At 65.7% G+C, this 27,425-nt stretch overlaps 2 protein-coding genes across 7 annotated transcripts in view; one reads left to right on the forward strand and one right to left on the reverse strand.

The window, feature by feature from the left end:
- Positions 1-4,916: 4,916 nt before the first annotated feature.
- Positions 4,917-16,362, reverse strand: DHCR7 (7-dehydrocholesterol reductase). Of its 2 annotated transcripts, none has more exons than XM_070063732.1 (8): positions 16,206-16,362; positions 13,551-13,654; positions 12,983-13,205; positions 10,965-11,055; positions 10,219-10,432; positions 8,146-8,350; positions 7,521-7,652; positions 4,917-5,725 (listed from the first exon to the last, which is right to left on the reverse strand). In XM_070063732.1, exons 2-8 carry the CDS (start codon positions 13,646-13,648, stop codon positions 5,261-5,263), a joined length of 1,428 nt encoding a protein of 475 aa, XP_069919833.1. In that variant the 5' UTR covers positions 13,649-13,654; positions 16,206-16,362; the 3' UTR covers positions 4,917-5,260. The 2 variants fall into 2 exon arrangements, with proteins under 2 accessions (XP_069919833.1, XP_069919835.1); XM_070063734.1 differs by lacking the exon at positions 16,206-16,362 and adding an exon at positions 13,747-13,796.
- Positions 16,363-20,108: 3,746 nt separating this feature from the next.
- Positions 20,109-27,425, forward strand: part of NADSYN1 (NAD synthetase 1) — a 32,990-nt gene continuing 25,673 nt past the window's right edge. For 2 of the 5 annotated variants that reach the window (XM_070063747.1, XM_070063748.1), the window contains exons 1-3: positions 20,109-20,289; positions 21,807-21,867; positions 24,837-24,953. In XM_070063747.1, coding sequence (XP_069919848.1) covers positions 21,865-21,867; positions 24,837-24,953 — 120 coding nt within the window. In that variant the 5' untranslated portion in view covers positions 20,109-20,289; positions 21,807-21,864. Of the gene's footprint in view, positions 20,290-21,806; positions 21,868-24,836; positions 24,954-27,425 lie in introns of those variants that run through there. The other 3 variants (XR_011384350.1, XM_070063741.1, XM_070063749.1) reach the window with 2 other exon arrangements.

Below are 27,425 nucleotides of genomic sequence, written 5' to 3' on the forward strand. Positions count from 1 at the left end.
TTTATATGAAAGGCAGAGTTACAGAGAGAGGGGGAGAGAGAGAGGAGAGAGAGAGAGAGGAGGCGGGAGAGAGAGAGGAGAGAGAGGGAGAGAGAGAGAGAGAGGAGAGAGGAGAGAGGGAGGGAGAGAGAGGAGAGAGAGAGAGAGAGGAGAGAGGAGAGAGGGAGGGAGAGAGAGAGGAGAGAGAAAGAGAGAGGAGAGAGAGAGAGGAGAGAGGAGAGAGAGAGAGGAGAGAGAGAGAGGAGGGGGGAGAGAGAGAGAGAGGGAGAGAGAGAAAGAGAGAGGGAGAGAGGAGAGAGGGAGGGGGAGAGAGAGAGGGAGAGAGGGAAAGAGAGAGGGAGAGAGGGAGAGAGAGAGAGGAGACAGGGGGAGGAGAGAGAGGAGAGAGGGGGAGGAGAGAGAGGGAGAGAGAGAGGAGAGAGGGGGAGAGGGAGAGAGCGGGGGGAGAGAGGGAGAGAGGGAGAGAGAGAGAAAGAGAGGAGAGAGAGAGAGGGAGGGGGAGAGAGAGAGGGAGAGAGGAGAGAGGGAGGGGGAGAGAGAGAGAGAGGGAGAGAGGAGAGAGGGAGGGGGGGAGAGAGAGAGGGAGAGAGGAGAGAGGGAGGGGGGGAGAGAGAGGGGGGAGAGAGAGAGAAGGAGAGAGGGAGAGAGGGGAGGAGAGAGAGGGAGAGAGGGAGAAAGAGAGGAGAGAGAGAGAGGGAGGGGGGAGAGAGAGAGGGAGAGAGGAGAGAGGGAGGGGGAGAGAGAGAGAGAGAGAGGAGAGAGGGAGGGGGGAGAGAGAGAGAGAGAGAGAGAGAGAGAGAGAGAGAGAGTCTTCCACTGCTGGTCACTTCCCAGAGGCCTGCAATGGCCAGAGCTGTGCCAGGCTGGAGCCAGGAGCCAGGAGCCAGGAGCTTCTTCCAGGTCTCCCATGCGGGTGCAGGGCCCAAGCACTTGGTCCGTCCTCCGCTGCTCTCCCAGGTGCATTAGCAGGAGCTGGACGGGAAGTGGAGCAGCTGGGACAGGAACGGTGCCTGTGCGGGTCCTGGCACCGCAGACGGCTTTACCAGCCGTGCCACAGCGCCGGCCCCTGCACACAGAGCAGCCCCATCATTAATTCCACGGCCAGGGGCGCCGAGCAGGAGCTGTGCAGGCGGACCCCACGGCTTCTGCGGTCAGTCTCGCTGACTCGCCCACGCTGCCGTGAGTGGCCGTGGCCACGCCGGCGGTTCTGCCCGTGGCCGAGTGGTCTCCGCGGTGAGGCCGAGGGGGCTGTCCCGGTTCCCCCGCTGCCGGCGCTGCAGCTGCTTCCCGCTTCATGCACGTGTGTTGCCGACTGTGAATTCGCTGCGGTGGCGGCGCTGGAGAGCCTGTGCTCCTGCCGGGAGGCCGGGGAGTTGTGTTCAGGCCTCTTCCTGGTTGCTGCAGGCGCATCCGCGTGTCCCAGGTCCTCTTCCTAGCGCTTTGCAAGAGTCTCTTCTGGCTGAGACTGCAGCTCACTAGGCTAATCCTCCGCCTTGCGGCGCCGGCACACCGGGTTCTAGTCCCGGTCGGGGCGCCGGATTCTGTCCCGGTTGCCCCTCTTCCAGGCCAGCCCTCTGCTGTGGCCCGGGAGTGCAGTGGAGGATGGCCCAAGTGCCTGGGCCCTGCACCCCATGGGAGACCAGGAGAAGCACCTGGCTCCTGCCATTAGATCAGCGCGGTGCACTGGCCGCAGCACGCCAGCCGTGGCAGCCATTGGAGGGTGAACCAACGGCAAAGGAAGACCTTTCTCTCTGTCTCTCTCTCTCACTGTCCACTCTGCCTGTCAAAAAAAAAAAAAAAAAAAAAGAGAGAGAGAGAGAGAGTCTCTTCTATGGAGACACTTCAAGAAATTCACAGCAAAATGCAATCCTTGTGAGTTTCTGGGGCCGGCGCCATGGCTGAGACTCTGCCTGCAGTGCCGGCACCCCATGTGGGCGCCAGTTCGAGTCCCGGCTGCTCCACTTCCGATCCTGCTCCCTGCTAATGCACCTGGGTAAGCAGTGGAGGATGACCCAAGTCCTTGGACCGCTGCACCCGCATGGGAGACCCAGAAGAAGCTCCTGGCTCCTGGCTTCAGATCGGCGCAGCTCCGGCCGTGGCGGTCATTTGGGGAGTGAACCAGCGGATGGAAGACCTCTCTCTCTCTCTCTCTCTCTCTGACTTCCAAATAAACAAATATATCCTTAAAAAGAAAGTGAGAAAGCAAGCAGCGGCGGCGGCGGCAGAGTCGGGACCCGTGTGCGCCCCAAGCCGGGGCTTTCACTCGCTGCGCTCCGCCCCCTGTGTTTTAATCCACCAGAACCAATCGTACGACTTCACATCGTTTATGGAAACGGAATTAAATGAGGCATTTGTTTTGGTGCTCGAAACCCGTGCCGGCGCTGGTGTCTTCAAAAGGAAAGTCCAGGAGCCGCGAGTGCCTCGGGAAGCCTGCGTGGGTGTCAGTGCCTCTGCTGGTTCCCCGCGACCTCCCCAAGCCCTCCTGGGGGCAGAGGCTCCAGGATGGCCCGAAGGCTGCTGTCCACTCCCCGGATCCCCGTGGGTCCAAGTCTCCCACCCCCCGCCCAGCAGCACAGGAAACCAAGGCCCCGCCCCTCGCTGGCTGTGTCATCGGCGCAGGTTTAACCGGGTCTCAGCCTGACGGCTTGTGTCATCTGGGCAGGATTCGCCCGGTTTCAGCACTCCCTGGTTGTGTCATCAGGGGCAGTTTGCTACCAGCCCTGAGCCTCAGGAACCCATCAGCCCCATGCTGTGACCCGGCCAGCTCCCGGGGACTGAGGCGGGCTGTGGGAAGTGCGTGGTTGGTAGCGTTCTCCCGGCTGGCCCAGCACGTCACTGGGGCCAGCAGACTGGGTTCCAGACAAGGCCGAGGTGGGTGAGGGGGCACCTCCCCGGGGCTGTGGGAGGCCTGGTAGGGCCTTGGGAGCACACACACCCAACCCCGCCCCGCCTCCATCGAGAGGGCGGCCTGCCCAACCCCTGGCAAGGAGGCAGAGCGCCAGGCTGCCTTCTGGTGCCTGGGGCTTCGGCGGCGTCACCGAGAACTGAGTGCGTTTTGCAACTGGCCCATGGCAGAGAGCCGGGGTTCAGCCCTGGGTGAGCGCGGGCCAACGGGGCGGGCAGCCAGGCCCCAGCTCGGCACGTGCAGGAACACGGGTGCACGAAGTTCGGAGAAGCCGAACACACAAACCCCAAACAGCCTCGGCTGATTGACAGACCCGGGATTCGAGCCGAGCGCTGTCCAACCCAGCAGGCCCCAGAGCAGTGAGGGCAGCAGGAGGAAGGCCCGGACCCTGGCTGGGCTCGCGGACGGACCCTGGCTGGGCTCGCGGACGGACCCTGGCTGGGCTCGCGGAGGGACCCTGGCTGGGCTCGCGGAGGGCTGCCCGCCCCTGCACAGCCACACGGTTGCTAAACACTGGGGCCGGAACTTCCGCGTGGGCAGCGGCCCGGGCCCCAGCCCCCGACCACCACACCCAGCTCCCTACAACCCCTGCGAAGAAGAGGGGTCCCGTGTGGTCCGAGCCAGGCGGGGCAGTGTCTGAGACCCCCACAGACCCTTACGCTCAGAGTGGGTGGGGCCGGGCCAAGGCCCAGCAAGAAGTCAGCCTGGGTGGGGCCCACGCCTCCCACTCGGGGCTGTTGGCGAGGGCACCTCCCTGCCCAACCAGGTCCATCTGGAAGCAGAGGTCGCCCCATGCCGGCCCCCGGCCCCCACCCCTCCAGCGCTGCCCTGCCCTGGCCGGGGGCACTGGGCGCTCTGCCGGCTCCTTGCATAGCGGTCAAGCCCGTCCAGCAGACAGAATTCTCACCGTCATTTTTTTTAAAGAGCTGTTTATTTATTTAAGGCAGACGCAGAGAGGTCTTCCATCCACGGGTTCACTCCCCAGATGGCTGCAACGGCCGGAGCTGCACCGATCTGAAGCCAGGAGCCAGGAGCTTCCTCCAGGTCTCCCACGTGGGTGCAGGGGCCCAAGGACTTGGGCCATCTTTCCCTGCTTTCTCAGGCCAGGCCACAGCAGAGAGCTGGATCAGAAGTGGAGCAGTCGGGACTTGAACTGGTGCCCGTGTGGGATGTCGGCGTCGCAGGCGGGGGCTTTGCCTGCTACACCACAGCGCCGGCCCCTCACGGTCGCTTCCTCACACACAGGGACCCTCACATGCAGGAGGGACTACAGGGCTCTTACAGAACTCGGGCAGTGCCAGGTGTTGAAACCCACTTCTTGGAGACTCCATTTCAAAATATTCTGAGTGCAAAGATAAGCGTCTCCCCCCCCCCCCTTCTTTCTTCTTTGAGACGTGAGTTCCCATCTGATGGTGCACCAAATGCCCCCAGTGGCTTCCGGCGGGGGCCAAGGCTGGGAGCTGGGACTGCAGCCAGGTCTCCCGTGCGGCTGGCAGGGACCCAAGTCCTAGCCCTCAGCCCACCTCCCAGTGTGTGCAAGTGCAGGGAGCTGGAGCCAAGAGCCGGAGCTGGGAACCGATCCCAGCCACTCCGCTGAGGACACGCGCTCCATAGCCGGGCCTTCACGGCCAGCCCCAGACACCGTCTAATTCCATGTCCAGGGGCTTGTGCAAGGGGTCTCACAGAGAGCCCCAGGCCCTGCATATGGACGCTGTCTCGTGGTCCAGGGCCACCAAGCGAGTGCTCAGAGCTGGGGGCGCGGCAGACCACGCATCTTACGGCCAGGACGGCCCCTGACACCTCGGCTCTTCACACCCTGGGTGATGTCCCTGGGTGTCCGCGTCCTGCACACCTGGACAGCTCAGAGTCGGCCGCAGAAGGAAGCGCCCCCGCCCCACTGCGCCGTCCCTCAGCGCCCTCTGCTGGCCGACGCAGCACCGTGCACGCAGGCTGCTGGGGAGCCGGTTCCAGGAGCCAGCCTGCGCGGTGCAGGGCAAGCAATGCACCAAGAGGCAGGGAGTGGAGAGAGGGCACAGCTCGCAGGCCAACCTCCACGTTTATTCAACAGAAGTAGGAGTCCCCGAGTGCGGCGGACAGTGCTGGCAAACACCCTGCGCAGGGAAGAGTCCCGGGACGGGCAGGGCGGCGGCTCCGCCCCCAACGGGGCTATGAGTGGCGACCCCGTCACCCTCTGGCCCGGGGACTGAGGCGTCAGTAGTTGCTGCTGGTGAGAAGGCGTCTGGGACAAACTCCCAGAATCCCCCAGGAACGGAGGCGGGGCCCAGCGCTGACACGGACCGGACAGCCGCTGGGAGGCCACACCCGCTTCGCAGCCGCTGCGGCGGGCCCAGTGTTCTAGAAGATTCCGGGCAGCAGGCGGTAGGGCACGGCAGCTTTGTAGCGCGCCCAGTCGGCGCCGTACTTGTTGGCACAGCGGTGCTCGTCCCGCAGGCAGCGGTGGGTCAGCAGGACGGTCATGTACACGACGTAGAAGTAGGGCAGCAGGTGGCCCCCGCCGCAGGCCAGGCAGTAGGCCAGGCTGCCCAGCAGGTCGCCCGTGTAGTTGAAGTGGCGCGCCACGCCCCAGAAGCCGGACACCAGCAGCTTGCTCCGGTGCTTCTGCCCGTCGGCCGAGGTGTACGTGCACTCGATGGCCTTGGGCTTCCGGCCCCAGATCAGGCAGCGGCCGTCCGTGCTGCGGAACAGGTCCTTCTGGTGGTTGGCCATGCGGAAGATGTAGTACCCCAGCAGGCCCAGAAGCAGGACGCCCACGGCGTGCGGGGTGGACAGCTGCACCGGGTGGTAGACCAGGTACAGCCCCTGCCGGCCGGAGGACAAGGCGTCAAGGGGAGGGGCGGGGCCAACCCTGGCTCCGCCTCCACCCCATGACCCACCCCCACCCGCCAACACACCCCTTTCCCCTCCCTCGGGGCGCTGTGTCTCCCTCCGCCTGCCTGTACCTGAAGGGCCGTCAGAACTTGTGGGAAAATGGAATGACAAGGTAAGTAGTTCGCTGCAAGCCGGGACATGAAATGCATTTATTTGGAAGGCAGAGTTATGGAGAGAGAGACAGAGAGACACGGGGAGAGACAGAGAGACAGGGAGAGAGGTCTTCCATCCACCAGCTCACTCCCCAGATGGCCACAACGGCCGGGCTGCACCAGGCTGGAGCCAGGAGCCTGAGCTCCACCCTGGTCTGCCCTGAGGGTGGAGGGTCCGTCCTCCGCTGCTTTCCCAGGCCCATGAGCAGGGAGCAGCCGGGACTCCAGCCGAACCAGCGCCCTGATGTGGGATGCCGGCGGCGTCACCAGCGGGGCACAGCTGCACCACAGCGCCAGCCCCCGTGCGGAGCAGTTTTTCATAATCTGCCGATTCCGCGAACTTTCTGGAGCCCACGATCATGGATCTCCACATTGTCTTGGACCAAACTAAACACATCTTTTCATTCCATCTTCCCTGCCCTGGTCCGCACACGGTCTACCGCTAGGGATCGCCCTGCCCAGCGCCGGCCCGGGAGACACCAGGACTCGGAGTCCCCTCTCCCAGGTGCGAGTCCTGGGTGACCCCTCGGGGACTCTGTGGCACGTGGAAGCTACGCCTCGAACACAGGGCGAACACGCACAGCACGGCCTGAACGTCACACCGCAGCGCCGGCTAGCCGAGGCCATCACGCCGAACGCCGGGGAGCTGAATGAAGCGGAGGACGGCTGTCGCATGGCCGAGGGCCGGAAGGGGGTTTCTGTCCACGGGCAGCCTTCGGCCTAAGCTGGGGCAGGACGTGCCTGTCGGGCCCCGGTCCCCGAGCCACTCGGCAGGCCTCCGTCTCCCTGCCGTGCACCCTGGCTGCTCAGCCTTGGGGCCTCGGTATCCACGGGGACAGGGGAGCAGGGACCCTGGGCCAGCAGTGGTCCAGGGGGGCCAATCGGCACAGCACCCAGGGTGCTCCCCCAGGGGCCCTGCACGGGTGCCCAGATGGTGTTTGGCGGCTTGTGTCAGCTAACGCCTCACCCGTACCCCTCCCCAAGTAGCCGACGGGCCCCCCACCATGCCCCACTCTGCAGCCTCGGGGCAAAGCGAGAACAACACAGCCAGGCCCTTGGCCTGGGCCTGTGCAGGCCCCACACCAGCAGGTGCATCCCGCCAGGGTTGCATGCAGGGTGGCTCCTGTGTGGGGGGCTCCATGGTGAGGCCTCCTGCACCCTCCACTGCCTCAGAGACCCCCGAGGCAGCCCCGGCACGGTCCCCATGCACCATGGAGGCTGGGGGCCACCACCCCGGCTGCCATCCTGGGCTGCGGGCCTCACAGGGTGAACCCCAGGTCCCTTCAACAGTCCAGGCTGAGCAAGACGGGCCTGACTTAACAGTGGGGCGACCTACCTGCCTTTCGTTGCCTTTCTGGGGACAGCATTAAATCAGCCCCCCACCCCCACCCCAGCCGGGCCCGGGTGAGACGCCCCCTGCCCGCTGTGGCCGCTCCCAGCACGGGCAGGGCAGGCTCGGAGGTGGGGTGCGAGCAGCACGCTTTGTCGACTGAAAGGTCTTTGAGCCACCTGGGTTTCCGGGCCTGGGCGCCCTCCCCCTTCCTGCAGCCGGCTCCCGCAGCCGCACCCCTCACCTGCAGCGTGTAGAGGTAGGGCAGCCACACGCAGTCGCCCCAGCCCAGGTACCAGCCGAAGTGGTCGTGGCAGATGTCGATGGTCTTTAGGTACCACGCTTCGTTCCAGAAGAAGTCAAGCACATAGATGCCCTGCGAGACACGGGCCACGTCAGCGGCCTCTCCTGGCCTCTCCCGACCCGCAGCTCCGCGGCGCCCCGGGGGCCAGGCCCCGTGCTGGCGCAGGGAGTGGTGCTCGGCGGGCGGCCGAGCTGTGTGGTCCTGTACCTCCCGCCCTGCCTGGCCACGTGGGACGGGGGCGGGGCCTGGCAGGGGACCAGGACTGGAGCACAGAGGGGCAGGCTCTGGGAGGGCCGCACCTGCCCTGGGACCCCCTCGGCCTAAAGGGGCAGTGTCCCAGCATGCGCACTGCGGGCGGCTCTCGGGGGGCGTGGGGACCTCTGGCCACACAGGGGAGCGTAAGGCGGAAGTGAGGCTCCAGGCCTCAGCGTGGCCCAGCCCCGCCCGGCCGTTGCGGCCATCTGGGGAGTGAACCGGTGGATGGTTGATCCATCTCCCTCTCTCCCTCTCTCCCTCTCTCTGTGACTCTGGGTGAGGCAGGTGGAAGCCAGGGGGCGCGGGCTACCTGGAGGACGTTGACCAGGACCATGGAGTTGGTCACGTGGCCGTAGAGCTCCCGCTGCTTGGCCGCAAAGGACAGGTTGATGAGGGTCCAGGCAACGATGCCGGGCCGCCCGTTGAAGAACAGCTTGAAGTCAAACCACTTCCCGATCCGGGGGTTAAACTCCACGCCCATCATGAAGTTGTAGAAGAAGTTGCCTGTGAATTTGCTTGGGGTGGAGAGAGCAGACAGGTGGCACCGGGCCCATCTCCGCACGCAGCCTGTGGACACGGGTGCTGGGGGCGGGCGGCTCAGGCCGCGGCACCGCTGCAGAGCCCCGCCCCCGACCGAGGCTGCACTGCCTTGCGGTCCGTGTCCAGCGAGAGCCAGGCAGAGACCCGTCGCAGGCTCTGCCCCCGACCGAGGCCGCACTCCCTTGCGGTCCGTGTCCAGCGAGAGCTGGGCAGAGACCCGTCGCAGGCTCTGCCCCAGGAAGGCTGGGAGTCGGCCCTGGGCTGGCCCCGAGGCCTCCCGTCACCCTCCCCAGGCGCCTGTGATGTGGGTGTTTTTGCTTAAGGGATGAAAAGCTGACTCCCACAGCCAGTACCCGAGATCCAGGACCGCGTCCCACACCTGCTGGACACGGGCGTGCCCGTCCGTCTCCCTGGTTACCCAGGGGACACACGCCATGCAGAGGTACCCCCAGTCATCTCCCTGGGCCTCGACGTGACAGCTTGAGGAAACACACTTGGTTTTCACGCGGGTCCCCCAGACTACACCACAAGCCCCACTGCCTGAGGGGTTACACGGGGAGGCCCCGGTCACCTGGTGTTGGCTGCCTGGCTGGGTGGGTGGGTGGATGGGTGGGCGGATTTGGGTGGTTGGATGGATAGATAGGTAGGTGGATGGGTGGGGGAATGGATGGACAAACGGGCAGATGGGTGGGTGAGGGGATGGGTAGATGGGTAGGTGGGTAGATGGATGGATGGGTGGGTGGGTAGATGGATGGATAGGTGGGTAGGTGGGTAGATGGACGGGTGAGTGGGTGGGTGGGTAGATGGGTGGGTGGGTGGGTAAGGGATGGGTAGGTACATGGGTGGATGGTGATTGGGTAGGTAGATGGATGGATGGATGGATGGATGGGTGGGTGGGTAGATGGATGGATGGGTGGGTGAGTGGGTAGGTAGATGGGTAGATGGATGGATGGTTGGGTGGGTAAGGGATGGGTAGGTACGTGGGTGGATGGGTGAGTGGGTGGATAGGAGGATGGATAGGTGGGTAGATGGATGGGTGGGTGAGTGGGTAGGTAGATGGATGGATGGATGGGTGGGTGGGTGAGTGGGTAGGTAGATGGGTAGATGGATGGATGGGTGAGTGGGTAGATGGATGGGTGAGTGGGTGGGTGGGTGGATGGGGGGTTGGGTGGGTAAGGGATGGGTAGGTACATGGGTGGATGGGTGAGCGGGCAGGTGGATGGATGGATGGATGGGTGGGTGGGTAGATGGATGGGTGGGTGAGTGGGTGGGTGGATGGATGGATGGGTGGGTGGGTAGATGGATGGGTGGGTGAGTGGGTGGGTGGATGGATGGATGGGTGGGTGGGTAGATGGATGGGTGGGTGAGTGGGTGGGTGGATGGATGGATGGGTGGGTGGGTAGATGGATGGGTGAGTGGGTGGGTGGGTGGATGGGGGGGTTGGGTGGGTAAGGGATGGGTAGGTACATGGGTGGATGGGTGAGCGGGCAGGTAGGCAGCAGGGTGGCTGAGCTGGCTAACCACTGCCCGCGCATCCCAAGGCTTCCGTAACGGGGACCAGCCAGCAGACTGTCCTGGCTGGGAGCTCGGGTCAAAGCCACTGAGGAAGGGCACTCGGCATCCGGTCCTCTCAGGCCCCGCCAGACGCCGCAGAGGCCACGCCTGCGCCCCCAGCCAGAGGGCGCCTTTCCAGGCCCCCGTCCCGTGACAGCCCTGCGGAAGCGGCCACTGACGCGCCCCAGGGTCAGACAGGCTCCGCCTCCTGCACGGAGCCGCCACCCTCCGAGCCTTCAGCTCGGGCCGGGGCCGGGGGCATCCGCCGCGCACATGAGGCTGAACGTACCAGTCTTTGGCGTTGGTGGGGAACAAGTAGCCCTTGACCATGGCAAAGGTGGAGACGGCGTAGCCGAGGATGTTGGTGCACCACAGCAGCGGGATCCAGTTGTCAAAGATGATGGTGGGCGGGAACCAGGACAGGAGGTGCGCGTTTGCGAACCACAGCAGGTGGGTGATGAGCCAGGCTTGCAGGCCGTTGATTTCGTACTTGTTGACGACCCCTGCAGCGGGAGAGCCGGGAGTCACCGCGGGTCGTTCTGACCCACGTCCAGCCTGGCTGTGGCCCTCCTGGCTGTCCCGAGCCGGCCCAGGGCACCCCGCACGATCCCCCAGGCCGCCAGTTCCAAGGCCAGTGGCGCCTCTCAGCTGTCCACAGAGGACTGACCGTGAGGGCTGGGTCCTGGGAGCCGGGGCAGGGGGCACCACTCTCTGGGGTCCTGACTAGCTGCCCACGGTCTGCAGCTGCCAGCGAGTGGGGCCGAGTCACGGCAGAAGCGAGGGAGTCCACGGTGCCCCGGGCCCCCCACATCTCAGCCTCCCCTATGGACTGGGAGCTCTGTGGACAGACAGGGGCGGGCAGTCCAGCCTGCACCCCCACGCGTGGCTTGAACCCAGACTCCCGCGCACCCCCGCGCCTCCGCAGGGAGCCTCGGGCCTGGGGAGGGGCGGGCCCCCAGCCTGCTCCAGGGGACACAGCCAGTACCCTGCCAGCCTGGGCGTCGAGCCTGGGTGTGGGCGGAGGGGCGGGGCTACCTGCGGGGGTCACGGCCCCTTCCTGGACGCCTCCCACGTAGCCTGGGAGAAACTTATGGCAGAGGTCAGGCAACATCACGTACAGCAGCACCTGAAACACACAAGTTTAAGGTCAACGCCCTCCGCCTGGCAGCCCAGCCACCGGCGTCTGGACACGGACGGGCAGGAGGCCGAGCCGCGCGGGGAGCGGTCCAGCCTCACCCTCGGTCTTGCAGCAGCTCCGACCAGTGGGAGGGAGGCGCCGAGCCGCCCCCACCTCCAGAACAGGCCGCTCCACCTGGGGAGCCACTTCCACCCGGGGGAGGTGGACACGCAGAGCCGAGAGAGCACTCGCGTCCTGTGGGGTGCGCCCTTCTAAAGGGAGCGAGCGGGGCTATGTGGGGTGTTCCCCGCCACGACCTCATTCCAGAACCTGCTAGGACTTTTCGTCACTGCAGAAGGCAGCCTGGCTCCTGGCAGCAGACTCCAGCCCCTCCCAGCAGCCCCAGGGACCTGCGCATGCTGACGGACAGCAGGGGTTTCTGCCTCTGGACAGCAGGGGTTTCTGCCTCTGGACAGTAGGGGGTCTCTGTCTCCGGACAGCAGGGGTCTCTGTCTCCGGACAGCAGGGGGTCTCTGCCTCTGGACAGTCGGGGGTCTCTGTCTCCGGACAGCAGGGGTCTCTGTCTCCGGACAGCAGGGGGTCTCTGCCTCTGGACAGTAGGGGGTCTCTGTCTCTGGACAGTAGGGGTCTCTGCCTCTGGACAGTCGGAGATCTCTGTCTCTGGACAGTAGGGGTCTCTGTCTCTGGACAGTCAGGGATCTCTGTCTCTGGACAGTAGGGGTCTCTGCCTCTGGACAGTCGGGGGTCTGTCTCTGGACAGTAGGGGTCTCTGTCTCTGGACAGTAGGGGTCTCTGCCTCTGGACAGTAGGGGGTCTGTCTCTGGACAGTAGGAGGTCTGTCTCTGGACAGTAGGGGGTCTCTGTCTCTGGACAGCAGGGGTCTCTGTCTCTGGACAGTAGGGGGTCTGTCTCTGGACAGTAGGAGGTCTGTCTCTGGACAGTAGGGGGTCTGTCTCTGGACAGTAGGGGTCTCTGTCTCTGGACAGTAGGGGGTCTGTCTCTGGACAGTAGGGGTCTCTGTCTCTGGACAGTAGGGGTCTCTGCCTCTGGACAGTAGGGGTCTGTCTCTGGACAGTAGGGGTCTCTGTCTCTGGACAGTAGGGGTCTCTGCCTCTGGACAGTAGGGGGTCTCTGCCTCTGGCTCCTCCCCCTCAGGTAACCCTTTCCAGGCTGTTCCACAGAAGCCCGATCAGAACTCGTTCCTGCCCGTCGTCCACAGATGACGGCCACGTGACTCAGGCTGCCCCGGCACTTCCTGCCCCCAGCCCCGAGCTTGCACCTGGGGAGGGGGTGGGCAACAGCTCATCGGGGGGCCTGCCTTCTTCCTGCCCCGAGTCCCTGGAAACCTGAGCCCAGCTCAGACATGGAGCGACACTCCGGGGCTCCCGGGTCTGTCGTGCGAATGGCCCATCCCGCCCGGGAGGCCAGAGGGGTCACTGTGGCTAAGGGTGTCCTTGGCCAGGCCAGGGCTCTGCTGAGTGGTGCCTGTCGCACCAACAGCGTCCCAGTGGGGGCTGGGGACTGTTTCCAAGGCCAGATGTGAGGGCCCCTCCCTGCCTGCTGGATGGCCGTGGGCCGGCCCAGGCCCCCCCCCAGGGTCTTGCCCCTTCCCCCTCCTGAGTGGCATCCAACACCCACTGAAGGTGCGACAGACACACGGTGATGCCTCCATGGACACGCTGGGCTGGGGCAGGGGGCAGGCTGGGCTGGGCTGGGCTGGGACAGGGGGCAGGCTGGGCTGGGGCAGGGGGTAGGTGGTCTGGGGCTGGGGCAGGGGGACGCGCTGGGCTGGGGCAGGGGGCAGGCTGGGCTGGGGCAGGGGGCAGGCTGGGCTGGGCTGGGCTGGGACGGGGGGCAGGCTGGGCTGGGGCAGGGGGTAGGTGGGCGCGCTGGGCTCCCAGGCAGGGCGGCTGACCTGGAACGAGACCCAGCAGGCGTACAGCTGGGCCGCTTTCTTCGTCACCGGCGGGGTCTTGGCCCAGATGTCGGCGAGGCGGGCCCGGCCGGTGGCGAGGTCGGCCACGGGGGCGGTGAGGGAGCAGCTGTACTGGTCACAGGCCATGATGAAGTAGTACACAATGAAGGGCGCGAAGAGCAGCAGGAGGACGACGCTGGCCAAGGAGAACCAGTCCACCTCCCTGCGGGCGGACAGCGGCGTCAGCCCCCGCCTCGGGAGGCCACACGCGCACACAAGGCCGGGGGGCGGCCGTGGCTCCCCGGGTTCCAGGCCAGGGATGCTCGTCGGCCCCTGCCGGAGCCCCCACAATGACAGGACACCGCGCTAGGCCACGGGGGTCGCCGGCCACCAGCTCCGCTCACGTCCACTCCTTCCCACACTGTCCGGGACCCCGTGTCCTGGTTTGTCCAGCTGCTTCCTGTGTGAAACCGGAAGCTACTTGCTTTGGCCTTGACAACAACAACAGACATTTTAAATAGGTCCTAAGACCCCCAGGACCCCACTGGGAGCATGGGGACACCCTTACCAGGCACGGCCCCACTGGCCTTGGGACGCAGGCTGGCCATGGGTGGCACTGCCCAGGTTGTCGGCCGTGGGAGCGCTGGGCTGGGACCTGGCAGCCATCGGGACCTGAGGGTGGGAGGAGACACGGGGCTCAGTTCCCGGGAGAAGAGGCGCCCCGCTGTGTCCCCCCCGCCCCGTCCAGAAGGCCTGGGACCCACAGGCTTCAGGGAGCAGACTCCCGCGGGCTCTGCAGCGTCTGCGTCCAGCCAGCCAGGCCCTGGGGGAGGCGCCCGGGTTTAACAGGAAACGCGTTTTGCATGCACCTTGCACACGGGGTCAGGAGGTAAGTTTATGCAGGCTCTCACCACACCCCTGTTTTGACTGCCACTCAAATGAGGCCGGGTGCGGAAGGCGAGCCGGGCGGCAAGTTTCAGGTGTTGGGGCACCTGGCCGCCGGGTTTCAGGTGAGAGCCGCTGGCTGAGTGCTTTGTCCCCGAGGACACGGGATGGGGGGGGTCACCCTGCCTGGCGCCCCCTCCCCACACCCGCGCTCACTCCTCTCAGCTCCTTCTCCATCAGCGGCAGGGGGGCAGCGGCTGCCTGTGCCACCCCCCACCCCGGCCTGTGCCCTCTGCTGCAGGTACACAAGGAACCCGACTCGGCCTCTGCCCCGCCTGGAACACGTCAGGCAGTGCTGCCGGTCCCCCCCCCCCCCTCCAGGCACTGGTGCTGTCCCCGGTTCTGGGTCTGAACGGCTCCTCCCGCCCCCCCCCCCCCCCCCCCGCCTGTGCCCTCTGCTGCAGGTACACAAGGAACCCGACTCGGCCCCTGCCCCGCCTGGAACACGTCAGGCAGTGCTGCTGGTCCCCCCCCCCCAAGGCACTGGTGGGTGCTGTCCCCGGTTCTGGGTCTGAGCGGCTCCTCCCACCCCCCCGCCCCCCCCCCAAGGCACTGGTGCCGTAACTCTCCTCACGGTGGAGGGCGTCTCCTGAGTGGCCCCCCAGGACAAGAATCCTGTGCCCTCCCTCCCTCTTCTACCAGGTCTAGAACGGGGCACACAGCGGGTGCCCGACAATCACTGGAAGACAGCTGCTGCACCTGGCTACCATCGGGGGAGGGGGCGACGGCACAGCCAGGTCCAGTTACGAAGCTTCAAGGATCCAGGGCTGGCACCTGGCGCAGCAGGCTAAGCCTCTGCCTGGGATGCCGCATCCCACACGTGCCAAGGGTTCGAGTCCCGGCTGCTCCACTGCCCATCCAGCTCCCCGCTATGGCCTGGGAAAGCAGCGGCAGATGGCCCAAGGGCCGGGGGTCCCCGCACCCGCGTGGGAGACCTGGAGGGGGCTCCTGGCTTCAGCCTGGCCCAGCTCCGGCCAAGGGAATCCTCTCTGTCTAATCCAAGACACTCAGCTGAGAGGATGCCGAACGTTGCCACGGAGAAATGATAAACGCTCGGTGACAGGCGCGCCGCCCGTTCCAATCTGATCATCTCGCCGATACCTGGGCACTGAAATGCCAGCGTGGCCTTGTGCACGCCTACGATCATTTCTCAAGCGCAAATGTGTATTTGAAGCAAGTTTTCGGCGGAAAATCAGGACCAAGCGCAGCAGGGGCCCTGGGCTTCTTAGGAGCAGAGTGGGCCCTGGGCGAGGCTTGAGACCTGGGAACGTTCTGAGACTGCTAGGCGGGCTAACCCCGCCAGCACCGGATCCAGGTGACAAGGGAGCCCGCCGGGAGGCCCAGGGCGAGGACGAGGGCAGCCCGCGGTACCGGGGCACAAGGTGAGGGGCCGGTGGCTTCTGCCGTGCCTGCGTGTGTGTGACAGCTCTCGGTGTCCAGAGAGACACACCCACGCAGACAGAGGCCTGGAAACCTTAGCAAGCCGAAAAAGGGAAGCAACCGTCAACTCCAGGGAAAATAAAAGCCACAGCGAGGGGTAAAGAACAAAGAACCCAAGTTTCACCGCGGCGCCTGCTGGGTCAGGGCCCCTGGGCTGCCGGGAGGGCCGGGCCTGGTCCGCACCTTCCCAGGGGCGGGACCTTTGTGGGGTAATCAGTCATCGCCGGAGACCACAAGGCGGGGACTTGGGCGTCCTAGGGGCGGGGATGCCCGGGACCCTGCGGAACCCCGCACCCCCAGGCGCACAGGCGCAGCTCCCCCCAACCTGGAGCCCGCCCAGGGTCGGAGCCTGCGAGCTGAGCGACACCCAGGCCGCGCAGTCTGTGGGCAGCACAGACCCAGGTCCCGGGCGCGGGCGGCGGAGCGCCGTGGGCAGCGCTCCCGCGTGGGAACCCCACTCGGCCACATGCGCGCCTTCGGGTAGCTCCCCCGCGGGGGTGCCGGCGCCCTCCGGCCAGGAGGTCGAGGACCAGAGCCCGCGCAGCCCCTCCCATGCGGGTCGCCCCTCCTTCGGCTGCCCGCCATCCTAGCTGCGGGCCGCGGCCGCGGCGCCCCCATGCACCTGCTCCCCGCGGGCACGAGCGCAGCGGGGCGCCCCCGGCCGGGCCACCGCGGCTCCCTCCGCCGCGCGCCCACGGGGTGCCCCGCGAGGGCCGTGCTGGGCGGGCCCGGGGGCCCACACCTCGGGCCGCTCCTCACCTGCGCGCCCCCGCGCGCCATCACCTCGCCCGCGCCACAGGCGCCCCCCGCTCCCGTAGACGCGCGCCCCCTTCCTCACCGGCGCGCGAAGCCCGCGTCCTCGCCCTGCTCTCGCGTGCGCCCTCGCCGCGCGCCTGGCCCCACACCGGTCTGGCCCCGCGCCGGAGGCCGGCTGCCCACTCGCTCCCCGAGCGGGCCCGCCCCGCCACGCCCCCTCGGATGACGTGGGGCGACAGACGACCAATCGGAGGTGGGATTTGCACCGCCCGCGGCACCTGCGCCCCGCGATTGGCCGAAGAGCCTGAGCTGACTCCTGGCCCACAGCGCGCGCCACTCGGCTGCCGCGGGGCACGAGATTGACGGCCGGGCCCGCTGCGCCCTGTCCTTGGCCCCGCCCCGGCCAAGGCCACCCCTGGGGCTCGCGGCGGACGCCCGGGGGCCGCTGGGGGGCGGGGCGGGGAGCAGCGCTGGGCTCGCGTGCTCCTGCGCGGGGTGGGCCTGGGCCTCCGTGCCTCAGTTTCTCCTGTGCGCGCGGGGCTCGTTTCTGACGAGTGCCACGCGTGTCCAGGTGCGGTTCCACGTGCGCGGCGCTCAGCCACGAGCAAAACGGGCAGTCTCCCCGCCGGAGGGGGGGACTTGAGCACTGCGGGGCGAAGGGGCCGCCAGGACGCGAGTTCTTCTGGGTACAAAAGGTTGTGAAGTCCACGCACGCGCGGCGTCCGCTGCTGGAACAAGGAGAGGCGCGGAGCAAGCAGCCGGCGGGGGGGGGGGGGGGGGGGGCACAGGCAGGTCCTCCAGGCAGTGACCCGCCAATGAGCCTCCGGTAGGCACCCCGGGCAGGTGTGGGGGCGCATCTGAGCGTGGGTGGGAGGGGAGGGGGTGCACCCCGAGCAGGGATGAGAGGGGAGGGGGGAGAAAGGGGAGGCAGAGTGCAAGCTGGACCCGTTAGGTGGGAGTGGCCATGCTGGACACTGGCCAGCCCTGGGGGAGAGGGTTCTGACTACCCCATGCCCGGCAGCGGCTGGGCCACAGGAAACCGGGGGCACATTCCCGTGCCCCCCGCCCCGCGACAGGCTTTCCCTGCAGTGGACACAGTAGAGTGCACACCCTGACCCCCACATGGCAGCTGTGACTGTAACCCACCCAAAGGTCAGCCGGCAGCAGGGGCTGCCCAGAGGGAAGCGGTATCATTTTTTAAGATTTAATTAATTAATTTGAAAGGCAGCATGACAACAAGGAGGCATGGAGAGAGAGAGGTCTTCCATCCGCTGGTTCACTCCGCAAATGGCCACAACGGCCAGGGCTGGGCCAGACGCAAGCCAGGGGCCAGGAGCTTCCTCTGGGCCTCCCACGGGGATGCAGGGGCCCCAGCCCTTGGGCCATCTTCCACTGCTTTCCCAGGCCACAGCAGACTGGCGCTCCGATAGGGGTGCGGCATTGCGGGCAGCAGGTGAGCCCGCTGCGCCCCGGCACCGCCCTGGAGGGAAGCTTTCCTGGTGCGAGGTTCCCGGGAAGACACCCCCTGCCTGAGAAGCAAGGCTTTTCCTGGCCAGGCCGGGGGAGGCAGAAGAGGAGGGAGACGGCCCCTCCTGTGGGACACGTGAACCACACGCATCCTCACGCGCTGCCGTCCTCCATGGAAGCGGCGGCAGCGAGCAGAGAGGGGCTCTCGGAGGGGCAGGGACCTTCCCCCCGGAGCAGCCGAGCCATGGGAACCTGCCGGCGCCCTGGGCCCGAGCTGCCTCAGCCACCCTTGGCCTTGGCCGCAGGGATGAGCCGCCAGGGTGAGTCTCGCCCCGGGTGTTGGGGCTGGGGTCGACCCCGGCAGCCAACTCCATGTGGGTCGAAGACCCTCCCAGCGTCTTCCTGTTGGGAGAACAGTGGCCAGCTCCGCTCAGGAAAGATCTGCCCCTAGCTGGCTTTCTCTGGTTTTAACTGCTCCTTGTTGGTGGTGGTCTGGTGCCTTGGGAACTCTGTTTAAACTTCTGCTGGGGCCGGCGCCGCGGCTCACTAGGCTAATCCTCCGCCTTGCGGCGCCGGCACACCGGGTTCTAGTCCCGGTCGGGGCGCCGGATTCTGTCCCGGTTGCCCCTCTTCCAGGCCAGCTCTCTGCTGTGGCCAGGGAGTGCAGTGGAGGATGGCCCAAGTGCTTGGGCCCTGCACCCCATGGGAAACCGGGAGAAGTACCTGGCTCCTGCCATCGGATCAGCGCGGTGCGCTGGCCGTGGCGGCCATTGGAGGGTGAACCAACGGCAAAGGAAGACCTTTCTCTCTGTCTCTCTCTCTCACTGTCCACTCTGCCTGTCAAAAAAAACAAAAAAACAAAAAAACCAAAAAAAAAACTTCCGCTGGAAGAGCTCACGGCTTTGCGCTTGCCGAATCCTACACTCTGGCCACAGGACGGCTAGCCCCGTCTCTCACGGGTTCTTTTACTTCCGGAGGATCCTGTTCCGGTACCGCTTGTCCCACGTGTGGCTGGGAAGCCCCCAGGAACCGGCTCCTATTGCCTTGTCGTCATCCTGTGACAGTGTCAGTGTCCCAGGACCCTCCTGGCCTCTGCCCCAGGCCTGGGACGGCCACCGTCAGCAGGAGAGACTCAGCAGACCTGTGGGGAGGGTGTGCACAGACCTTGTGCACCTGGGCCATGAAAACCAGGCCCGGGGAGGCTGTGAGGACCTGTGCTTCCCGGGAGCCAGCATTACTTCACACACAGGGAAAACCGGATTTAAAGAGAGGAAAAACGGGCTGGCGCGGTGGCGGAACAGGGCAAGAGGCTGCCATCTGCAGTGCCAGCATCCCATGTGGGCGCTGGTTCAAGTCCCAGCTGCTCCACTTCCGATCCAGCTCTGCTGTGGCCTGGAAAACAGTAGAAGATGGCCCGAGTGCTTAGGCCCCTGCACCCACGTGGGAGACCCGGATGGAGCTCCTGGCTCCTCTGGCCCAGCCCTGGTCAGTTGTGGCCATTTGGGGAGTGAACCAGTGGATGGAAGATCTCTCTCTCTGTCTCTTTCTCTCCCTCTCTCTAACTCTTTCAAATAAATAAATGTTTAAAAAAACAAATATCCAACAGGCGCAGCACTGCAAGTCAGGAGAAAATTTCTTATCTGTATGGAAAAAGTGGATTCCTGACGAAGGGGGGGAGGCTGAAAAGCTGCCCGGGGAATCGGCACAGGGCAGAAACCGGAGCTGACGGCGCGCACCCGCTCCTGCCCTGCACGGACCAGCTGCAGACCACGGAGAGAAGCCTCGGCGGTCAGACGCACCGGCCGCGGCCCCGGGCTGGGCTGGGCGGGACGCTCGGGGCACAGCTTCCCCAGGACAGCGGTCAGCGCCTGCGTCTCGGGGGCGTCCAGAGTGCAGGGGGGGAGCACTGACCCCAGGCAGGCCTCCTGCAGGTGCGGCCCCGCCGAGCACCCCCTGCAGGACCCCTGAAAAGCGAGCCCCCCGTCCTTGCTCCGTGCCTAAAACCTGCCCTCGGCGCAAGAAAAAGTCCGGTTGCACCAATCAGGAAATGTGCGCAGCCTCAGAAATGCCAACGGCGCCGCCGCAGCGCGGGAACACCACGCAGACCCCCGCAAAATCCACACCGGCCCGGCTCGGCCGCTGCGGGTGGCGCTGGGCCTCCTCGCCGCGCATGCGCAGCCGAGCGCCCCGGGGCGGGACGGGGCGGGGCGCGGAGGCGTCGGGTTCCTCCCCCGCCCGGCTTGCCCTGTGGGCGGGGCGACGCCCGGGAGGGCGTGAGTGACGCTGCGCCTCCGCGACTCACAGGCCCGCCCCGCCTATGCCTGGCCCCGGCTGGGGGGCGGGGCCATCCTCTGACGGGGCGGGGCGCGGAGGCGTCGGGTTCCTCCCCCGCCCGGCTTGCCCTGTGGGCGGGGCGACGCCCGGGAGGGCGTGATCGACGCTGCGCAACCGCGACTCACGGGCCCGCCCCGCCCACGCCGGGGCCGCGCCGAGGGGGCGGGGCCATCCTCCGAGGGGCGGGGCCGGGGCGGGGCTCGCGCGACCGGAAGGACCTGCGCTGGTTTGCGGGTGCAGCGGCGTCAGGCGGGTCTCCCTCCGGGCGACCGCGGCCAGGATGGGCCGAAAGGTGACCGTGGCCACGTGCGCGCTCAACCAGTGGGCCCTGGACTTCGAGGGCAACTTGCAGAGGATCTTGAAGAGTGCGTGCAGGAACGGTGGGGGCGGGGCGGGGGGCGCTCGCCCTGGGGGTCAGGGGCCAGTCCGGACCCCTGCGTGCTCCGTGCCCGGGGCCGCCTGGGGCATGGAGGTGTTTCCAGCGACGTGGGTCCGTGCTGCGGGTGCCGGCGGTGCCGGTGGGAGAGCCCCGCACCCACCTGTCTTCAGGGCTCCCCAGGGCGCAGGGTGGCCCCGCGCTTGTGGGAGTGCAGAGACCTGAGGCGGGGTGGCCTCTGGGCCCCGAGGACCCTGGTGGGCGCTGGGCCCGAAGGAGAAGTCGCCCCATAGAGGAAGCAGAGCTGGGGTGAGGCCTCCTGCTGAGAAATTTATGGGCTCACCTTTGCCCCCTACCCCGACTTGGCGCTGTCCCTGGCAGCCTGCAGGGGAGGTGGCCCCAGCTCAAAGAATGGGCGCAGCAGCAACAGCCGTGTCCAGGTCTGAGTCACGCCTCGGAAACCTTTATCCTTAAAAAAAAATCAGCCTGCCTTCCCTTCCCCAGGGCTCAGAGCAACCCCCCGCCCCGGGGGCCAGGAGGCCGTGGGTGGTCCCTGCTGAGTCTCCGAGCCGCTGACCCCTCTGCTGGAAGCTGTGGCCCAGTCCCAGTCAGTGGGTGGTGCGGGTTCTGTGAGCCTTGTCCCGCCTTGGGCATTTGCTCCTTAGCTACCAGCCTGTGAGCTGGGGTGTACCCCACCCCTGCGAGGGGCCCCTCTGCCAGCCCCTCCTCATCTCTGCCAGGTGTGCAGGTGTGCACTGCCCCCTGCTGCCCGGTTATCGACGGGACTCAGGGCAGGGCCCTCACTGTGCATTTGAGTTTCTTTAATGACAGAGGGAGGCCGGCGCCGCGGCTCACTAGGCTAATCCTCCGCCTTGCGGCGCCGGCACACCGGGTTCTAGTCCCGGTTGGGGCGCCGGATTCTGTCCCGGTTGCCCCTCTTCCAGGCCAGCTCTCTGCTGTGGCCAGGGAGTGCAGTGGAGGATGGCCCAAGTGCTTGGGCCCTGCACCCCATGGGAGACCAGGAGAAGCACCTGGCTCCTGCCATCGGATCCGCGCGGTGCGCCGGCCGCAGCGCGCCAGCCGCGGCGGCCATTGGAGGGTGAACCAACGGCAAAGGAAGACCTTTCTCTCTGTCTCTCTCACTGTCCACTCTGCCTGTCAAAAAAATAAAATAAAATAAAAAAATAATGACAGAGGGAGACAGAGAAAGAGAAATCTTCCGTCCTCTGGCTCCCCTCCCCAGATGGCCACAACAGCCAGGCTGAAGCCAGGAGCTTCTTCCGGGTCTCCCAGGTGGGTGCAGGGGCCCAAGCACTTGGGCCACCTCCTGCTGCTTTCCCAGGCTGTCAGCAGGGAGCTGGATGGGACGACCGGCACTCACGTGGGATGCTAGCGCCGCAGGCAGCACCTTAACCCGCCACGCCACAACAGCAGCCCGGCTCCTGTTTCCCTCTTATGCCTGGGAACGTGCTGTGGGTGCTAAAATCGCCCCCTCTCTACATACAGGTATTGAAATTGCCAAGAGCAGAGGAGCGAGATACAGGCTTGGACCAGAGCTGGAAATATGGTGAGATTAGACACACACCCCCTGGGGTGGCAGGCGCCGCCTCTCACCGCCATGCCCGGCTGAACGGGCTAGGAGCTCCGTTTAGGAGGCCGGCAGCAGCCAGGGAGTGGGCCTGGGGGGTGCTGGCGGACGCCTGAGCGGGGGCAGGCCGCAGCACAGAGGCTGGGCGATCCCTGTGCCCAGTAATTATAGGAGCCGGGTCTCAGCAGGTGGGTGCTGTCCCCACCCCGGGCTGCGTCCACCCCGCTCGCTGTGGCTGAATGTCGGTTGTCTCCCAGAGAGAGGTGGGGCATCAAGGCCATCAGGGAACAGAGCCTCTGTCCAGGGGCGGATGGTGGCCCTGCTGTCGGGTGAGGCCACGGGGCAGGTGCCACCTGCGCCGCGGAGGATGGCCCCTGACCAGCCTCCTGTGCTTGGAGAGCGAATCAGCCGCCCGGAAGGTCCGAGGTGCCTGCCCAGGCTCTGGCTTCCTCTTTGACCATAAAAGGTCCCACCGGCGACCTCAGCTTCGGGGTGGCTTCCTTGATTCTCCTCCTGTTACTCATTGAAACAGCAGCTGCGCCCCCGGCGTCTCCCACAAGCCCCGGCTGTTGCTGGGCCGGGTGTCAGCTGTCCGAGGCTCCCCTCGCCGAGGTCCCCGTCCCCTCTGCTCGGCTGTCCTTGTTCCTGAGCCGTCTCCCCTCGGGTGGTCCCAAGGTCACTTCCTTCATTAGGGTTGAGTTCTATCCTTGGGATCCGGCTGCATCTCCTCTAACGTCTGAGGACTTCTGTACCCCTCACGTGGTTGGCTGTGTGCAGCTCCTCCCCCACCACCCCAGGTCCTGCAGTTCCTGGAGCAGGTGCGCCTGGAGGAGGTGCACCCAGAGCCAGAGCAGGCACACCTGGAGCAGGTGCGCCCGGAGCAGGTGCACCAGGCAGCCCCTCTGCCTGGCCTCGCCCCAGCCCACACCCTTGCAATTCGGTCTTCACCCCTTTCCCGGCTGTGTCCCCCATGTAAGAGTCGTGTCCACCCACGTCCCTGCCCCGGTCGTTCCGGAAAGCGGAGACGTTTTAGCCAGAGAATCCTAGGATGCCTCGAGGCTGCGTGAGAAAGCTCATGCCCAGGTGGAAATCAGAAGTGAGTTTACTTTGATGCAAAATGAAAGTTGAAGTCTATGCCGCATTTCCCAAATGTCCGTGAACTTTCTGAAGGCCCCGTGTGTGCACCACAATGAACTTATCTTTTAATTCCATTTCCCATGGTTTTTTAAAAAGTTTTTTAAAATTATTCATTTGAGAGGAGAGAGAGAGAGAGAGAGAGAGAGAGAGAGAGAGAGAGAGAGAGGTCTTCCATCTGCTGGTTCACTCCCCAAATGGCTACAATGGCCAGAGTTGGGCTGATCTGAAGCCAGGAGCTGGGAGCTTCCTCTGAGTCTGCTCGCAGGTGCAGGGGCCCAAGCACTTGGGCCATCTTCTACTGCTTTCCCAGGGCATAGAAGAGAGCTGGATCTGAAGTGGAGCCAGGACTTGAACCAGCGCCTATATGGGATGCAGGCACCATACGCAGAGGCTTAACCCACCAGACCACAGCGCTGCCCCCATGAGTTCCTGAGGAGCCCCTGTCTGCGTGTATCCGCTGTGATAAGGGAGAGAGTCGGCAGGACAGGACCTGAGCCACTGCACTGAGCACACCCTCGTCTCGGTCTTAACTGGCAGGGGTCTGGCCACCCTGACGGGCTCCTGGACCAAGAGGGACCAGGGGCCCTCACCTGGCATGCTCGGCTGTTCTCTGAGACCCTGGGGGTCTTGGAGGTGCAGGGCCACCAGCTACATTTGCCCTGGGCACTTGGTGGCCAGCCGCCACTGTGAATTGCACCCCTGTGTCACGGTGAGACACAGTGAGAGGTCCCCGGTGGCTGGAGGTTGCCGTGGCGCTGTCGGAACCAAGCCCGAGGCAGGCGCCTGCTGGAGCGGGGAGCCGTGCCCTGGCTCGGTCCCTTGAGGGCGGCACACCCTCCCCGTGCCCAGAGCCCGGGCCGGGGAGAGCACTGCTCCCGGCTAGGCTGGCGCATGCTGCCGTGGGGGCCGGCGTCTGAGACGCACCTGCTGCCGGGGCCGCCCTGATTTGTAAACTCAGTGCTGCACGTGTTGCCACGGAGCGCTGTGCTCCAGTTTCCGGAGCTCCGTCTCCACGTCCTCCGACCCTGCGCGGCGCCGTGCTGGATCCGCGTGGCTGCCGTGAGACAGGACCACGTCCGGGACAGAAGCGTCCTCTCTCCCGGCCCGGGCGGCCCCACATCTGAAACCCGAGGGTCAGCAGGCCCTGCTTCCTCCGCACGCTCTGGGGGAGGCTCCTTCCCATCCCTCCCGGCTCTGAAGGCGTCGGCTTCCCTGGCTGTGGCCACGTCGCCCCGCCCTCGGCCTCCACCTCCACGGGGCCTGCCCTGCTCTTCCTCTGTCCTCTTGCCATTCTGCTAAGGTCCCTGCTGGTCACCTCGGGCCCGCCCACAGCACCCAGGGCCGTCTCATCTCGGGACGGGGCCGAAACCCGGGTGGCTTCCCATAGCAAGGCCACACGCCCGGGCCGGGGTGAGGGCGTGGCTGTGGCCCTCAGCCCGCAGGGAGCACCTGTGCCAGGAGCTGCAGGGTGGCAGTGTGGGTGTCATTGTTGCCCAGTGTGGGCTTTCCCGTGGGTGCAGCGTCGTTTCTCTTGGGACAGCGTGAGTCTGAAACGAGATCCAAGGGCAGGCGCTCTGGGCACACAGGCCAGAGGTCTCAGTGGCGATTGACGGAGAAGGGGACGGACGGGCCCGTCGGCGGTGCTGTTGGCTCTGCCCGCACAAAGCAGTGCCTGGGGGAGCCGTGGGAAGAACACCGGTGCCCGGGCCCCGGCCCCAGGCGCATCCCGACTCAGTGGGCCAGGCCCTGGGGCCAGCTGCTCGCCTGGGCCCGTGTGCCCGGCGCTCAGCTGCCGCGCCCTCTCTCTGCAGCGGCTACGGGTGCTGGGACCATCACCACGAGTCCGACACGCTCTTGCATTCTTTCCAAGTCCTGGCTGCGCTTCTGGAATCTCCAGTCACTCGGGACATCATCTGCGACGTGGGCATGTGAGTGCCGGCTGTGGACGGGCGAGGGCCAGGACTTGGTACCCCCGGCTCCCGCCTGCAGCAGGGGCAGTGGGGGGTGCACACGGCCCACCGACGAGAGGTCTTGTGTTGGGAGGGGGTTTTGCTCCTGTCCCTGCCCCGCAGCCACCTGACACCCCCCCCCCCCCAGCAGAGACGGTTCCCAGAAGCCATTTTCGCAGGTTTTTCTGGAAGCTTCCTCCGCACACGTGACCACGCAGCACGGTGTTCCCCCGTCACATGCAGAGCCTCACGCCCTCCTGCTGAGTCCCGGGGGTGGCTCCGCGTCAGGGCATCGATGTGGCCCCCACAGCTGCCGTAGGTGGGCTGTTCTCAGGGCGTCTGTGCCCACCCGTGCGTGGCAGGGCCCCCGTGCTGGTCTCCTGCCCCTCCCCGGGCCCCACCTGGTGTCGGGGGCGTGGCACCTGTGCTTTGCCTTAGTGTCCACCTCCGTCGCTGCATCCCGGCGGACCTTGCCCTGCTGTCTGCTCAGGGTCGGCTCAGCAGTGCGTGCGTCTCCCCCCCGCCCCGGGGATGGGGGTGGGTGGCAGGTGCCATCTCAGCGTCCCCGCGCACCTGTGGCTGCTGACCTCCAACACGAGCGCGGCCTGGGTTCTTCCTCGTGGTTCCCGGGGTCAGCAGTCAGGGTGGCTCCAGAGGCTCTGGGGCTGGGCAGTGTCCGGGGCTTTGCCAGCCCCGGCTCGTGGCCCCTCCCCGCAGCGCGTGCTGGTCACGGCTGCTGCCCCAGGGAGAGCGCGACCTGTCGCCTCGTCACCCCACCCTGCCAGGTCCCTTCTGTGGGAAGCAGGTGCCGGTCCCGGAGTGAGGGCCTGGGCGGCTCAGAGGGGCCGTGATTCTGCTGCCCACGTGGACTCGTTCTGTTCGCTCTTGAATTTCCTAGTCTCTGTGTTGTGTGTGTGTGTTTTTGGTTAAAGATTTTTTGTTTTATTTTATTTGAAAGAGTTACAGAGAGAGGCAGAGAGAGAGAGAGAGAGAGAGGGAAAGAGGTCTTCCATTTGCTGGTTCACTCCCCAGATGGCTGCAATGGCCGGAGCTGCGCCGATCCGAAGCCAGGAGCCAGGAGCTTCCTTGGGTCTCCCACGTGGGTGCAGGGGCCCAAGCACTTGGGCCATCTTCCACTGCTTTCCCAGGCCACAGCAGAGAGCTGGACTGGAAGTGCAGCAGCCGAGATTAGAACCGGCGCTCATATGGAATGCCGGCGCTTCAGGCCAGGGCTTTAACCCACTGTGCCACAGCGCTGGCCATGTGTTTTTTTAAGATCTTTCTTTCACTTAGTCTTTGCTGGCTTGGGGTTTAAACACCTGTTTTAAAAATGTGTTTGGGGCTGCTGCTATGGTGTTCTGGGTAAAGCTGCCGCCTGCAGTGCCCCCATCCCATGTGGGCACCGGTTCTAGTCCCGGCTGCTCCACCTCTCATCCAGCTCTCTGCTGTGGCCTGGGAATGCAGTGGAAGATGGCCAAGTCCTTGGGCCCCTACACCCACGGGGGAGACCCGGAAGAAGCTCCTGGCTCCTGGCTCCAGATTGGCTCAGCCATTGTGGCTATTTGGGGAGTGAACCTGCGGATGGAAGACCCCCCCGCTGTGTGTGTGTGTGTGTGTGTGCGCCTCCGTGTAACTGCCTTTCAAATAAACAAATCTTTTTTTTTTTTTTTTTTTTGACAGGCAGAGTGGACAGTGAGAGAGAGAGACAGAGAGAAAGGTCTTCCTTTGCCGTTGGTTCACCCTCCAATGGCCGCTGCGGCCGGGGCGCTGCGGCCGGTGCACCGCACTGGATCCGATGGCAGGAGCCAAGTGCTTCTCCTGGTCTCCCATGGGGTGCAGGGCCCAAGCACGTGGGCCATCCTCCACTGCCCTCCCGGGCCACAGCAGAGAGCTGGCCTGGAAGAGGGGCAACCGGGACAGAATCCGGCGCCCCGACCGGGACTAGAACCCGGTGTGCCGGCGCCGCTAGGCGGAGGATTAGCCTAGTGAGCCGCGGCGCCGGCCTCAAATAAACAAATCTTTAAAAAGTCTGTTTACTTGAGAGGCAGAGAGGGAAAGGTCATCAAGCAGTGGGTTCGCTCCCCGAATGGCTGGGCTGAAACCAGAGGCAGGGGCTCCATCCGGGCCTCCCAGGCGGGTGGCAGGGACCCCACCCCTTGAGCCACCCCTGCCGCCTCCCAGGGTGTGCGCTGGCGGGAAGCTGGAAGCATCGGCCAGAGCCGGGTGCTGAGCCCGGGTGTCCACTCGGGGACACAGCTGTCTTAACCACAAGGCTACATGACCTTTTTATTGTCAAAATGATAACAGGGCCGGCACTGGTGTAACGGGTAAAGCCACCACCTGCAGGGCCGGCATCCCATATGGGTGCTGGTTTGAGTCCCGGCTGCTCCACTTCCGATCCAGCTCCCTGCTGTGGCCTGGGAAAGCAGTGGAGGATGGACCAATTGCTTG

Source organism: Oryctolagus cuniculus, chromosome 1 (assembly GCF_964237555.1).
Source record: "Oryctolagus cuniculus chromosome 1, mOryCun1.1, whole genome shotgun sequence".
NCBI lineage: Eukaryota > Metazoa > Chordata > Mammalia > Lagomorpha > Leporidae > Oryctolagus > Oryctolagus cuniculus.